The following is a 16,470-nucleotide window of genomic DNA, read 5'->3' as shown; positions in this document are numbered from 1 at the left end:
CCGAATTTCAACAGGCGTTACTGGAAAAATAGAAAACAAGTTAGAATATGAATTTCGAACCAGCGATACCAATGATTTGGGGTAGTTTTTAATGCATAACTCCTAATTTAACAGTTTTTACGAATATATAGTTATAGGACCACGCGCCTGTTAAGTTGTCATGACAACACTGTACTCATAATTACGGTAACATTTAAGAGAATTAAATCAACTTTTGGCCCCAAATTTGAAAACGACCCGTTTACGATCTAGACAAACAAACAAAAAATATAATACAAACATCGAAATATATAATTCTCTATATAAATAGATCTAAATAAATAAAATATCTATATAAATAGATTGTGTTTACATGTTGTTTACTCCGTTAAATGCCGCGTAAACATGTTAAAAGCTATTTTTATCTAAAATTAAAAAAAAAAAACCTTGATTGATGGAAAATTCTGACAGACTTCGTACATTAAATTAAGTTAAAATTAATTCGATACTGGACTTGTGGTTGTTGACGTCATGCATCTTGTATTTGTTTTACTAGAAGGCACGTTACAATGAATTTATGAATCGTAATTAAGTTTTATACGTTCACATTAAAGTTTAATTAAGGGGTAATTATGTGGTCGAACATAAGGCTCTTTGATCGAGAGAATGACATCAGCGGTTCCAAGGGCACAGCAAGCCACTGCCTACATCTGAGTTCTGTCCATATGCGACCCAGGCGACGGGACCACGCAAAACCGCCGTCACACAAAGCACGTCTTGTCAGAATACCCGGATCCACTCTCGACGAAGAGTTGAGAAAGAACAGAGACACAACCCACTGAGTTCCTCGCCAGATAATCTCGGTGGGTCGCGATTCCGATCCAATAGAATCAGCTAAGCACTGCTATTATTAAAGCCAGTGTTAGCAAATTCTCGCCCGTGAGCTCACCTACAGGTCCGCGAGTAGAATAGCCCCTTAGGCTACCAGCATAGGGGTAGGCGAAACATGTGCTCTCCGCAAGCCTCGTTTGAAGAAGGACATGTCAAAGCGCTCGGTTAACACTGTGGAGGGAAGTTCATTCCAGCGCCAGACGCAACTTCTCAAGACTCCACGATTTTTTATTTATTGCTTATATGGTTGAACGACCTCACAGCCCACCTGGGGTTAAGTGGTTATTGGAGCCCATAGACATCCACAACGTAAATTACGACATACAACGACATAAACGTGTCACCCACCTTGAGATATGAGTTCCAAGGTCTCAGTATAGTTACAAAAAGTATAGGTACTAAATATAAAATCTAAAAGTTCCACAATCACTATTGTCTACGTCTTAATTCGCGTCAATGTGCTACGTAACGGCAGAATACACTGCGGGCTACGCGATCTACCATCAGAATTCCCAAAATTTTGCGGGTATCCTTTTTTTTCTTCTGTAGTCTGAACGCTCTTATTGTTCAACCGCTCAGTCACTAAAACCTATAAACCTCTGATCCTGCGGACCGAATGGTAAACAGTCGACGTCGCCCAAAAGACGTAATTTCGGAACCTCCCGATTCACTAACGGTGCTTTTAGTCACCTCAAGTACCGGTCATCGTTCACGTCGAATCCAGCACTTGAGACGAAGGGCTCGACGAGTAAATTAACCCACAGACACAGCCCACTAAGTTTCCCGCCGAATCGTTTCAGTGGGTCGCGTTTCCGATCCGATGGTAGATGCTGCGAAACACTGCTCTTGCTAGGGTTAGAGTAAGCAACGTCGTCAGGTTGGAGTCCCGTGAACTCACCTCCTTGTTAGGGTTACGCTAACCTCTCAAAACCATCAGCTTATGAAGAAAAACACAAACAATATAAACCTCACAATGTCAATGCAATACACGATGTCACACCCCTTCGTCGTCAAGGTCCTTCGTAGTGGAAGTCACGGTGAGAAACCATCGGCAATGCACTAATTATGACATTCTCGCGTGACCGGACTGGTTGTGAACGTTTAGCGCGCCAAGTTCACGGCTGACATTAAAATAACATAGGAAGACTTTGAAACAACGTAATTAGTACGACACGATATTATTATATCCGACATGCAAATGTTAAACTGTGCTTGATTTTTTTTTTCTTAAGCTGATACACTTGAGAGGCTATATCAGCTTCTCCTTGGCGTGTAGGTGAGCTCACAGGGCTCAAACCGGGTGTGTTGTTAGCACTGGCCCTAGCAATAGCAGTGCTTCGCAGAAACTACCGCCGGATCGGAAACGTGACCCACTGCGAAGATCCGGCGAGAAACTCAGTGGGCTGTGTCTATGGATTAATTTACTCGTCGAGCCCTTCGTCGCAAGGGACAGGTCCGACGAGGACGGTGACCGGTGCTTGTGGTACCTAAAAGCACCGTTAATGGATCGAAGGATCCGTAATTAATGCTTGATACTTAATTTGGTATCGTACATAATATTGTAATTACAGATATTGGGGTCTAAAGCGTTTTTTGTTAAAAGCACTTTACAGCTTAATTACGCAATTTTTTTTTTTTTTTTTTATTAAATTGTTTCCGACATTGTGAATACAGTTTTCGTGAGCACGTTCCGTGGGAAACGAAACGTCTGGGTAAATTTACTTATTTATTTGGCTTTATGCACAAAAGTACAGTGGCAGACCTTAAAGCCTGAGTCATTCTTTATCAGTCAACCAAGGGTGGTGCAGAGTCCTGTGGTAGATGCATTCCCTTTTGAGAAATAAGAAATTAATAATAATCTATTTTTTTTAATAGATAGGTGGATGTTCTCACAGCCCACCTGGTGTTAAGTGGTTACTCGAGCCCATAGACATCTACAACGTAAATGCGTCACCCACCTTTACATATAAGTTCTAAGATCCCAGTATAGTTACAACGGCTGCCCCACCATTCAAAGCGAAACGCATTACTGCTTCATGGCAGAAATAGGCAGGGTGGGGATACCTACCCGTGCGGACTCTAGAGGTCCTACCACCAGTAAATACAAAAAACACACACAGTAGACATACATAAACGTACATACTATCATTTCTTAATCAATGATTTCAAAGTTTCATTTCAAGCTTTAGTTTCTAATAAGTGTAAATATTAAATATTATGTTGCTTAATGACAAAGTAGTGTTCTGTTTCTTGAAATTACTCATTGTATTTTTGCTTTTCTAATTTCATGATGTTGTCAACTATTGCATTTTTTTTTTTTATGACATGGTGGCAGAGACCTTTACGTCATATCTTATTTGTCAACTATTGCACTGTCGCTTGCATCCATAGATTATACACTTAATATTATATTCGAGACTTGCATCTATAATTGAGGTGACTCTGTCATGTACTTACTGTCAATTTGTCAATGTTTTGTAATGATGATCACTTTATTGCTGCAACTAAATAAATAAATAATCTATACTCTATACTAATACACAAATCTACAGTGGTTTTTACGGATGTTCCGTTATAACTACTGAACCATGCATCCGATTGACTTGAAACGTAGTATCCATGTAGAAAATACATGTACTTAATGGATAAGCTAATATTTATATCAGTGTTGGACTCCCTAATAATAATGACAATAAATAATAATATTAATTTTAAATGCCCAGCGAAGCGGACGAGTACGGCTAGTAATAATATAAAAAGTACACAACATATATCTATATACAAATTCTCATACACATAGCGTATAGAAATATGTATACTTTTTTATTTAGAAAAATAACCATCGTTTACCGTAATAATCAAATGCGGATGAACACAACGCAATTACTCTGCAATGAAACTGTAATTTATTCTCGAAAAGTCTAAGCTGACGTAATGAAAAATAAAAATGCGCGTATTTCAATTGTAAAAATTAGTTTTAATTATGCCCTTGTTTTCTTGAAAAAACAGAAGAAAGTTCCATTATTTTCGTTATTGTCTTTTTAAGCAGACGAGCATATACAGCCCACCTGTTGGTGAGTGGTTACCGTCGCTCTCGGACGTCAGCAAAACCAGGGCAGAACTAAGCCGCTGCCTACCGCTTAGATAATACTCTCCACAAGCCTCGTTTGAAGAAGGAGGACATGTCCTTTTTCAGACAAGGATTGTGGAAAGTATTAAACGGTTGATAGCGGCTTGGCTCTACCCCTGGCATTGCTGAATTCCATGGGCGACGGTAACCACTCACCATCGGGTGGGCCGTATGCTAGTCGTCTGTCTACAAGGGCAAAAAAAACATGTTATAGCGATTTAGTCATTAGTCATTTCGTCATTTTGCGATAATCATTTGGTTATGATTTCTTTTTTAATGTACATGACGGTCCGACTCAAATGATCACTGGAGTCTAAAGACAACACCACGTGATCCGTATCAAGGATAAAATTCAATTTTCATACCCAAGGATTTTCCGCATCAACGAACGAATCGCGTGATTTTTCAATTAAAATAAGCTTTAGAGCATTTAGAACCAGTCTATCGCGTTAACGAGCAATCCCTTCGGATTTAATTCTAGTAAAACTGGCTCTCGCTAAAACGTTCGTAATAATAACGATCATAATCTAATACGCGTTAGGTGTGGCGCATTAGACAGAATCATACAGCCACTGGCGGCGTCATTTAAAACAACAAGCGTGTTATAATCTGTATCAGCGACATTTAGCCCGCCAAAACTGACACGACACTATTGTGGTATTCTCTTAAATTTTCGCGAATCGTGAACATAATTAAAAGGACTTTTCCGGTTTTTATATAGCGTTTCTTATAGTAGTAGTAGTTTTATTTTTCCAACTCGAAAGGCAAAGGCGTCATACCTAATTTTTTATATATAATTATATTTTATATGAATAATGATAATCTGAAGTGAAATGAAATGAAACATGGCATGAAATGAAATGAGATGAGATAAGATGAGATGATATTGGATGAAATATAATCTCAGTAAAATGGTGGTCATTTACTGAGAATTTTTCAGTGGACTTTTTGGAGGATCCCGAGAAGCTACGTCCAGCAGCTTTGTCTCATTTTCCCACACTTGTGTACTTTCACAGATACTAAACAGCTAATAAGCCACACATTTAAACCTGAAGAAACACTAAATAGACAAAATAAAACAAATCACACAACTTCACTCCTCGCGTTTCCGCCAAAAAGTCCTTTCCTGTTATTATGTGGCGTATATTATAGTATTGTTATATAAGTACCGTCTGTTTTGTTTTTAATATGAATTAGAGTGTAGTTAGCTTTAAAATACAAATCGCGAACAACACTTCAGACGTCCACGACGAGTACTGTAAGGTAGCCCTCCTATATCACGGTAGACACGTTCCTACAAAATCCCGCGTTGTATGAAACCGTGTTAGGTGAGATTTTTTTTTCGTTCCTATTCTAGTAATTTCGAGGGGTTATTCTAGATTATTCTAGATACACTAGATCTGTGGGTTAATTTACTCGTCGAGCCCTTCGTCGCAAGCGACGGGTTCGACGAGGACGATGACCGGTGTTTGAGGTACCTAAAAGCACCGTTAATGGATCGGGAGTTACTGCTCCACGGCAGAAATAGGCAGGGTGGTGATACCTATCAGAGCGTGATCACAAGACGTCCTACCACCAGCGGACTTCGCGGTAGAAACAAACAAAATACCCATATAAGCCGGCTTCAATATTTATAATTCAATACTCTTCCTCCATCATCGAATCGTTTCGATATGTATTATTATGAAGAAAAAAATTTTGGTATATACCAGAGTTTTAACCGCGGCACGGTCGCGTCACTACACCGGGTCAAGGTCGCTCAAATACACCACTAATAAAATAATTATTCAAACTAACTTAAAATTTTACGACTTGTTGTGTTATCCCTAATCGCAGCACTTAACTTTACAACTTTACTGGTAGTAGGACTCTTGTGAGTCCGCACGGGTAGGTACCACCTCCCTGCCAATTTCAGCTGTGAAGCGGTAATGCGTTTCGGTTTGAAGCGCGGGGCAGCCGTTGTAACTATATTGAGACCTTAGAACTTATATCTCAAGTTTGCTGGCGCATTTACGTTGTAGATGTCTATGGGCTCCGGTAACCACTTAACATCAGGTGGGCTGTGAGCTCGTCCAGTCATCTAAGCAATAAAAATAATTAAAAAAACCTTAGTTTCGCCTTAAAAAAGGTTGAAAAATAAACGTGTGACTTAAATTTGTACTAAGTACTATAATCTATACTAATTTAAAAATCTACGGTAGTTTTTACGGATGTTCCGTTATAACTACTGAACCATGCATCCGATTGACTTGAAACTTGGTATCCATGTAGAAAATACATGTACTTAATGGATAGGCTAATATTTATATGATTGTTGGATTCCCTACATCAGGCAGGGGCGTTAATGATGAGAATCTTTGTGGGGGGTGAGAAATAATAATATAAATTTTAAATGCCCAGCGAAGCGGACGGGTACAGCTAGTATTATTGTATATACATTCGCGTTGGCTGAATTTTTCTTTTTTTTTTTGTTGACAGACACTTCGCGTCATTGAAAATTTACGTTCAATATTTTCAATTTTTTTGGTTATTAAATTTGTCATGACAGTCGTTATTGAAGAATCGAGCGGGAAGCTTGTCTTTTTTTTTAATTCAATCCGCACCATAGATTACACGCGACACGCGAGATCCAATAGTGTTACTTACATATTTGCGATTAAAAATAATAAATGTTTTTTTTTTATTCTCAAGTTTTCACTGATATTGTTAAATAAATATACTTTATAGCTGGTATTTAAATTTTTTCGAAGCTTGTCGAGTTTATTTGCGAGTGATTCGTGGACTGTTCTGTTGCTAGTAATTTCTTTTAAAATAAAATCAGCGAACATCAGATATTAGATATTTGAAAAAAATATATATATATTGTTTTTAATCGTTTCATTTTTCTAAATTTCAAAGTCATCGTTTAATAAAATAATACGAATGAATAAGTCACTAAAAAGGTCAGGCAGAAAGTATATCTTACGAAGAAGTTAGTATTAGAAAACAAAAGTGGAGAATTTACGTTGCAATAGTTTAAAAAATGCCCAACTCGGATCTCAATATGCGACTGGTGAGATGTATTATTTTCTTTTTCTAAATCTGAAACTATGGTAGGGGCAATTTATAAGTGGAGATAAATAATCCTCCTTTAATACAGTAAGTACGTTCCTACCATCGAGATATTATGTACTACGGTTCCTACTAAGTCTCAAAGTCTGCGGACTTATAGCGAGGTCTAAAAAAAAAAAAAAAAGGTCTAAGAAGCATTGTATTGGGGTTAATTTTTTTGAAAGAAGAAAGACTGGATGGAACGACTCTGGATAAGTTCATCAAATTACATGTTCTACATGTTACTTGATGAGGGTGCCAGGGACGGAGTTGATAACTTAGATTTACCTAAATACTAACTTTTACTTTAATACTTGAAGTCGTCGTGGCCTAAAGGATAAGACGTCCGGTGCATTCGTGTTGAGCGACGCACCGGTATTCGAATCTCAGGCGAGTATTAATTTTTCTAATGAAATACGTACTCAACAAATGTTCACGATCGACTTCCACGGTGAAGGAATAACATCGTGTAATAAAAATCAAACCCGCTAAATTATAATTTGCGTAATTACTAGTGGTAGGACCTTTTGTGAGTCCGCGCGAGTAGGTACCACCACCCTGCCTATTTCTGCCGTGAAGCAGTAATATGTTTCGGTTTGAAGGGTGCGGCAGCCGTTGTAACTATACGTGAGACCTTAGAACTTATATCTCAAGGTAGGTGGCGCATTTACGTTGTAGATGTCTATGGGCTCCAGTAACCACTTAACACCAGGTTGGCTGTGAGCTCGTCCATCCATCTAAGCAATAAAAAAAAAACTTAAATACTAACATATTTCTCAAGCTATTTGTAATACTAACACACTATGAGACTATGATTTCTCAAAATAAAATAATTTTTGTTCTATTTTATTGTCAAATGGAGAATCGAATTTAATACATAAACTATTTAATTCCAATTACCCAGGGACCGGTAGGTAAGCTCATGGGTACAACAGTACCGCTAATTACTCTACCACCGCGTCAGCCTGACTAAATCCACAAACCCACACACCGAGCTGATTAAATACAAAAAAAAAGCATGTCAAAAATCGAACGAGATATTGTTTATTTATTTATTCAACCTTCATCTAAAATGATTGCATACGCGATTTTAATACACGGGCCTCGATTCTTCGCGTAATGATCACGTAACCGCGTGACCGTGATCTCTATCGAGACAGTAACCTTCTCTGAACTAACATATAGATTTGATTACATATCTATATATTAATACGTGAAGCAAAAACTTTGTATCCCTTTTTACGAAAATTGCGCGGACGGAGGAGTATGAAATTTTCCACACTTATAGAGAATATAGAGAAGAAGTGCACAATGCTAATATTTTTTTTAAATAATGCATAAAAGATACATTAAATCAATAAATAAAATATTACACACACTACATACCATGTATTTGACGCAACACGCATGCATATTAATTATTGTCAAACTTTTGTTCTTGACGTCTGTTGTCAAATTGAGATTAAATATTGTTTGTCTTTGTTAATATTTTGTAAGATGCAGGAGACTAAACTGAGATGGTGTGGTCACGTAAAAAGCCATCTGACTGCGTCGGAAATTTGGCACTACTGCTCAACCTCCCCGGTCGGAGACCTAGAGGTAGACCCAAGACAAGGTGGAAGGACGTAGTGCTGAAGGACAAAAGGGGATGCAATGTTGCTGATGATGTCGAAGACAGAGCGAAGTTGAAGGATAAAGTAAGGAAAGCTGACCCCACTACCATTTGGGATAAATAGCTGGAAGACGGAGAGAGAGACTGCGTTATGCGAATTAAAGAACCCCATGCACGACTATCTCTGTGCTTAGTGCGAGTTTTTAACGTTCTCGATAGCGTAAAAGTTAACTAAAACTTTTATGGAGTCGGAAGTTTGCCTACGTTTGCCGCTAGGGGCGCTGTATAACAATACTATATGCTATAATATTATAGCGTAGTCTGAAAGAGGCTTGATGCGGCAATTGAAACCGCTCTTCTTCGCTCGGCGTGAGAAGCGACAATGTCCACATTTCTATGGCTATATACAAAGCTCTTTCTGTGAGGCCTCGTTCTCCTTGCGTCGATCCTCAATCCTGAAGGTCGTGGCTTCCTTTAATAACTTTCTCCTGGACTATCCTGCACCAGCCCGTACTCCTCGCGTTTGCGGATGGCACCGTGGACTGAAGAGATCCGACCACCACATCGGAATTCCATTTCAAATTTCCATAAGCATTATCAATTCAGTCGTTTCGCCGTGAATATCTGACACAGATACTTTCGCAATAAACATATTTATTACTATTTATTAATTAATAGCTGTATCATTGATGATCTAAAGTCAAGATCGTTTGGTTGTTAGCCTTCAATGTTTGTCGTAGCAGGGTGGGTAGATAAGTCGATTAATCATTTGCAAATATATTGACACGTTGACTGCCGTGTGGGTCGCCGATGCCCTACGCGGTGCACTGAAGTAATTATGTCGATTTTTCTTTTCGATTTTCTTACTAAAACGCCAGAATATCTAGCAGACTCTGGGAAAGACGAATCCAAAGATACTTAGAAAGAATCTATTTTTATGAGACCTAAAATATTAAAACATAGGTACATCTACTACTAATATACATATAAATCTACAGTGGTTTTTACGGATGTTCCGTTATAACTACTGAACCACGCATCCGATTGACTTGAAACTTGGTATCCGTGTAGAAAATACATGTACTTAATGCATAGGCTAATATTTATATGAGTGTTGGACTCCCTACAGCAGTTGCAGGGGCGTTCATTATGAGAATCTTTGTGGGGGTGAGAAATAATAATGTTAATTTTAAATGCCCAGCGAAGCGGGCGGGTACAGCTAGTTTTATAATAATATATTAATACGTGAAGCAAAAAATTTTTAGCCCTTTTTACGAAAATTACGCGGACGGAGGAGTATAACATTTCTAGTGAAGGAGTGCAGAATACTATTGTTTTTAAATTATGCATAAAAAGTACATAAAATCAATTAAAAAAAACATTACGCACACTACCATGTATTTGACACACATACGCTTAAATACTCTTTTGTTTATTGTGTAAGTCTGTGGTCAAATTGAAAATAGATTAATATTATTTATCTTTAATGTTATTTGTCTATAGTTTAGCCTTGGCGAAATCTGTGATCATAGAATTAATAAAGTCTCTGACGATAGAACCATAATAATTTTCAAACTTATAATTTAAATTGATAAGTAAGATCGAATTTCGACCGCAGGGCGAGCACTAGTTAACATAAAAAAGCAAAGGACATGGGCCACTCTCATCCATATATTGCACGGCCCACTAAACGAAGTTCAAGGACAGTAATGAAATTAAGTTTAATTAACAGACTATATATCCTATTTATTATAAACAAATTAAAATTAATATTGTTTATGGAGATACAGAGATATTTAAAAAATAAGATAAGAATCCGTCCATCCATCCATCCGGCTATGGAATGAGCTCCCCTCCACGGTGTTTCCCGAGCGCTATGACATGTCCTTCTTCAAACGAGGCTTGTGGAGAGTATTAAGCGGTAGGCAGCGGCTTGGCTCTGCCCTTGGCATTGCTGAAGTCCATGGGCGACGGTAACCACTCACCATCAGGTGGGCCGTATGCTCGTCTGCCTACAAACGCACTGACACTTTAACATCATCATCAGCTTAAATATTATTTATATTACTATACTTTATATTACAACAAAATATAATAAACAGGTATATCGCAACGAAACACTAATATCCACAATGGACACGAGTGCGAAAACGACTGATCAAATGTAAAACGTCACTAAACATTAAACAAGCGTAGTTTTTTTTGCTTAAGATCAAGATATGATATTTTATATTAATTTTAAAATCCATTAATTAATTATGTTAATATATTTTGCTAGTTTTTTGCAATATACTTAATGTTTTTTTAAGAAGATTTAATGTGAATTGCTTATAAATATTTTACCTATGGCAACTCCTTCAATATTATCAATGTAGCTCAATCATGCTAATTTCTTTTTATTTATGATTTTAATTATCCCACTATTAAAATACCCTTAAACTTTATAATAAGTATATAAAAATGAAATGTTTTTTTCTATAGATAATTCATTAATGTCCTTGAGAGCACGAGTACCAGGACCGAAAATAGCCCATGTCCTTTAGGCGTCCAGGCGCTTAGTAACAGGAATCGAGATAACTCCTTCAGTGCGCCGCGTAGGGCACTGGTGACCTACGTAACAGTCAACGTGTTAATAACTTGAATTAGTCTTAGTACGCGAGAAATCCGCGATCATGATTGATCATTATATTTAATTAAGTTTTTCATTATTGTTATGATTGATAGCTTAAGATTAGTAGAGTCGTGAGCGATTACAAAAAAAAATCGACGCTTAGATCTCGTGAAGTTTTTTTTTATTGATTACATGGGTGGACGAGCTCACAGCCCACCTGGTGTTGAGTGGTCACTGAAGCCATAGATATTTACAACTTAAATGCGCCACCAAACTTGAGATATATAGTCGGATTTTTAATTAGACGAAGCCAGCTGACAGTAGCTAATGTCACTTTGTGAAATAATGTTGCTATATTTAAAGTAATAGTGATGCGTTCAGTTCTCGTTCAATCACATTAATGAACAATGAGTGTGAAGAGTTACTCATTAATTTCAAACTATAAAAGAATATTATTTATATTTTACAATAAAATTGTATTAAAGTGATCCAATATAATAATATGTTACTAGTAGTATGTAACTACAATCAGTTTTTTTTATTTTCATTACCTATGTACCTATAATTGTTATATTTTATACATCTATAGTTTCAACTATATGATGCATTGGAAATAGGACAGTCTTACAAGCTTCCTCGCAATGTTTTTCTTAATGTTTAAAACACTCGGTATTCAGTACAGGTAGATACCATAGGAACACAATGTTTCGTCGAAAACTCGTTGGTATGTACAAAGCACGGCTAAAATTCGAACCCCGTGCCCGATATCGGCAGTTCGGCACACTAACTATTCACTAGACAATCGAGGCAATTTCATTAATTCAGGAGTTTTTTCAATCGTTCACTTTGTCACAACACTATTTTTATTTCATCAAAAACTGACAACACAGTAAACGTCAGTTTACTTCGTCTAATAAAAAATCCGACTATAAGTTCTAAGATCTCAAGTACAGTTACAACGGCTGCCCCTACCTTCAAACCGAAACGCATTAGTGCTTCACGGCAAAAATAAGCAGGGTAATTATACCTACCCGTGCGGACTTACAAGAGGTCCTACCACCAGTAAGATATATATTTACATTTGACATTAATGTGTGTATTTGTGTTTGTTTCAGGTCTGTTCATCCTTCTTATGCTGGGATTTATAGCGCTCTCAATAGGATGCTTTATACTGTTCGTGAAGCCATACAACTTTCTGTTTAATCAGGTAATTTGGATCTTAAGTCGACGGGCGAAAGACTATATTTAAGTGAAATTTCGGTTAACACGCGACATTTATCTTTGTAATTAAAGGTCCGTTTCATTTGCTATTACCATCGACAATTCGATGTTTTTTAATTGAACTTCAATTAAGCTTACCACGTTTGAATAACTGAAGAAGATTTTTTTTGTTACGATATTTTTTACGATAAACTTTAAATGGCTCTCCCGTAAAGTTGCAAAAATGTCGTTTAAACCTAATAAGCCTTTCCCGTCGATATAATTCTGTTTTTTATTTAGGATATTTTCGGCCATCAGTATGATCCTTTGACGCGGGAACCTCGTAGGAGCTTTTTATTTATTGCAAAGATGAGTTGACAAGCTCACAACCCACCTGGTGTTAAGTGGTTACCGAAGACCAGAGACATCTACAACGTAAATGCCGCCACCCACCTTGAGATATGAGTTCTAAGGTCTCAGTATAGTTACAATGGCTACCCTGCCCTTGAAACCGAAACGCGTTACTGCTTCACGGCAGAAATAAGCAGGGCGGTGGTACCTACCCTGCGGACTCACAACACGTCCTACCACCGGTAAAAAGCTTCGGCTGCCGGGCAAAAAAGAGGGGTATGCTTTGTACGAGAAAAGCTCCGATGAGCTCTCAATTGGTACATAGTTAGCATGACTCATAGACGTGAACACGTATGACCCAAGCTTCGAAGATTTCCCGGCATAAATAGACGGGATGTATGACCACAACTAAATTTTATAAATTTGCGTAATTACTGATAGCCCACTGAGTTTCTCGCCGGATCTTCTTAGTGGGTCGCGTTTCGGATCCAGTGGTATGTTCTGCGAAGCACTACTCTTGCTAGGGACAGTGTTAGCAACACTTCCGGTTTGAGACCCGTGAGAAGGGTAAAGCTGAAGTACCCTCTCAAGGCTATCAGCATAGGTAAGAAAAAAAATGTAACTAATGGTATTATGTGGTCATTTGCGACTACTATTCTGCCTATTTTGGTCGCATGCACCATTGATCTACAATAAAATTGAGATTTTGGATCTCATATCTCAAAGAAGGATTGCGTTTGTTATGATATCTATGTGTCCTCATTTAACCACTCGTTATTGAGTGAACGAGAATTAAACTTTCCATCTGGAACATTCTTAAACAATACGCTTTTATACATTCTCTGGTCAGAAATAAGAGTCGACATCTCAGGTCATACATAGGCTATTCGACATATCAAAACTAGTTACAAAAGCCAATGGTTTTTTTTATGAAAGAGGGATTACTGGTAGCCTGGAGGCCTCTCCAGTTTCACCAGGACAGGTGGGCGAGCAAAGGCTCAGCCAGAAGGGGTGGGATATGCTAACAGCTGCCGAAGTGCCTTCAAAGGAGACCTAACAACTCAAGGGCAGCTGCTTCGCGAATGAATCTACTACCGGATCGGAATCGCGACCCGCTGGGAAGATCCGTCGGGAAACTCAGCGGGCTGATGCTTAGGTTGCTTAGGTTGAGTAAAGCTAATGGTGTAATATTGAGATAAACATATCCTTACACTATGTTTCTGTCCACAGAAAGTCCTTCTGCAGGATGGGGGCGAAATCTTCGAGATGTGGAGGAAACCTGAAGTCCAGCTTTATACGAGGGTCTTTCTGTTCAACGTGACTAATTCTGAAGAGTACCTGGCTGGGAAGGACGAGAAAATTAAGCTCCAGGAAGTCGGGCCTTACGTGTACAGGTAAGCTTTTTTTATTGCTTAGATATGTGGACGAGCTTATGGCCTAACTGATGTTAAGTGATCATAGGAGTCCATAGACATCATCAAAGTAAATGCTACCACCCAGTGCAACGTGCACCCTTCAAACCGAAACGCATTACTGATTCGTGGCAGAAATAGGCAGGTTGGTGGTACCTATCCGTGCGGGCTCATAAGATGCCCTGCCACTTGTAAAAACTATGTACTATTTATGAACAAGGATTTTTTTCCCAAATATACATATGATCCACTCATTTCCTTTTTATCATCACACCTCCCGTCATCGCAGCAGAGTTCATCCGTATTATCTGAAACCGTTGCGTCCATCGACAATTCAGTTCTGAAGTTCTTTTCTGCCACGTACCATCCGGCTATGGAATGAGCTCCCCTCCACGGTGTTTCCCGAGCGCTATGACATGTCCTTCTTCAAACGAGGCTTGCGTAGAGTACTTAATGGTAGAGAGTGGCTTGGCTCTGCCCCTGGCATTGCTGACGTCCATGAGCGACGATAACTACTTACCATCAGGTGGACCGTATGCTCGTCTACCTATAACGGCAATTAAAAAAAAAATAGCATTATAATATTATTCTATCTCGATCCTAAATACTAATTAATTATATAATTCAAAATAGAGAGGCTTTGGAGCACAAAGTTCAAAGCTTCAACTCGAACGGTACGTTGTCAGCGATTCCCCTGCATCCTCTGACTTGGGTGGAAGAGATGTCCGAGGGCCACAGAGAGGACGACATCGTATATATGCCGCACATAGCTCTACTGGTAAGCAATTGTAACGTGTTGATTTGAAACAATAATTCTATTGCTGATGTTTGGACATGCCCTAATAAAAAATATATACTTGGACTCTTAGGCAAACACAATCAATCAATTGCTACAATATGTGTGTTCATTGCGCGTGTTTTAACGTTCTCGATAGCGTAAAAGTTAACTCAAATTTGTATGCAGTTGGAACAGCGCCAAACATAGACAAACGTAATAATACAGTGTGATTAGTGCGAGTTTTTTTACGTTCTCGATAGCGTAAAAGTTAACTCAAATTTGTATGCAGTTGGAACAGCGCCAAACATAGACAAACGTTCCAACTCCATACAAATGTGAGTTAACTTTTACGCTATCGAGAACGTAAAAAAACTCGCACTAATCACACTGTGTTATAACGAGGGGTGAAAGGTTATTCGGCTTAAGTGACATTTCGCTTATGACGCGGCATTTATCCTTATAATTAAAGTTTCGTTTTATTTGGTATTAACATCAACAGTTTCATGTTTTAATTGAGCTTCAAATAAGTTTACCCCATTCGAATAATAATAATAATAATAATAATGTTTTTATTGCAAGTAACCATGACTCATATAAATTGTTAATAAGACTTAGACCTATGTTAGTAGTTATATTTACATCACAATGAATTACTGTCGTAACATCCCATGGGAGATGGCACCACAGCGACCCATGTATACACAGTCCAGCCTGCTTGCGATCATGCTCAGGATACTGTTGAATAGCTGAATAAGTTTTTTATAATGAATTTTTTTCCAAACTTTAAACTTTCAATGGCTCTCCTGTAAAGTTGCAAAAATCCGCTTAAATAAAATAATCTTTCACATCTCGATATATATACATGTGGGATCGGAACACTAATTTGGAACAGAACACTTTTTTTTTCAACTTTCTAATACTTTCTAATCTTAAGTAGGTACATAATGCATAGTCTCTAATTCATAAATCTTCATTTGACTACACAATTTTTTTTTCCTACCTAAGCTGATGGTCTCGAAAGACCATATCAGCGTAACTAGTAAGTGAGCTCACGGGGCTCAAACCTGACGATGTTGCTAACACGAACCCTAGCAAGAGTCGTGCTTCGCAGAATCTACCACCGGATCGGAAACGGGACCCGCTGAGAAGATACGGCGAGAAACTCAGTGGGCTGTGTCCGTGGGTTAATTTACTCGCCGAGCCCTTCGTCCCAAGTGACGGGTTCGACGAGAACGATGACCGTGACTACTTTCTTTTTCTCGCTATCACAACTTCTCTCTGTTGTAGAAATCTTAACGTATTTATTATAACAAATAACCTTTCACCCCTCGATATGCAACGCTAGCGTAATTTAGACGACCGCCGGTCCGGCGTCCGGGTGACGGCGGGGTGGATGTAATATGCTCTGCCGCCTCT

At 38.3% G+C, this 16,470-nt stretch overlaps 2 protein-coding genes across 2 annotated transcripts in view; both read left to right on the top strand.

The window, feature by feature from the left end:
- LOC114246566 (fatty acyl-CoA reductase 1) overlaps positions 1–16,470 on the top strand; it is a 272,794-nt gene that overhangs the window by 91,552 nt on the left and 164,772 nt on the right. The gene's annotated exons all lie outside the window — the stretch shown is intronic.
- The window catches only part of LOC114251822 (scavenger receptor class B member 1), an 81,609-nt gene that overhangs the window by 48,779 nt on the left and 16,360 nt on the right, over positions 1–16,470 (top strand). The window contains exons 2-4 of the mRNA XM_028186218.2: positions 12,429–12,520; positions 14,095–14,258; positions 14,910–15,054. Coding sequence (XP_028042019.2) covers positions 12,429–12,520; positions 14,095–14,258; positions 14,910–15,054 — 401 coding nt within the window. The remainder of the gene's footprint in view (positions 1–12,428; positions 12,521–14,094; positions 14,259–14,909; positions 15,055–16,470) is intronic.

The sequence above is a fragment of the Bombyx mandarina genome, chromosome 23, assembly GCF_030267445.1.
Source record: "Bombyx mandarina strain Sakado chromosome 23, ASM3026744v2".
In the NCBI taxonomy this organism is placed as follows: Eukaryota; Metazoa; Arthropoda; class Insecta; order Lepidoptera; family Bombycidae; genus Bombyx; species Bombyx mandarina.
Note: the sequence above shows the minus strand (reverse complement) of the source record. Positions and strands in the feature narration are given on the sequence as shown.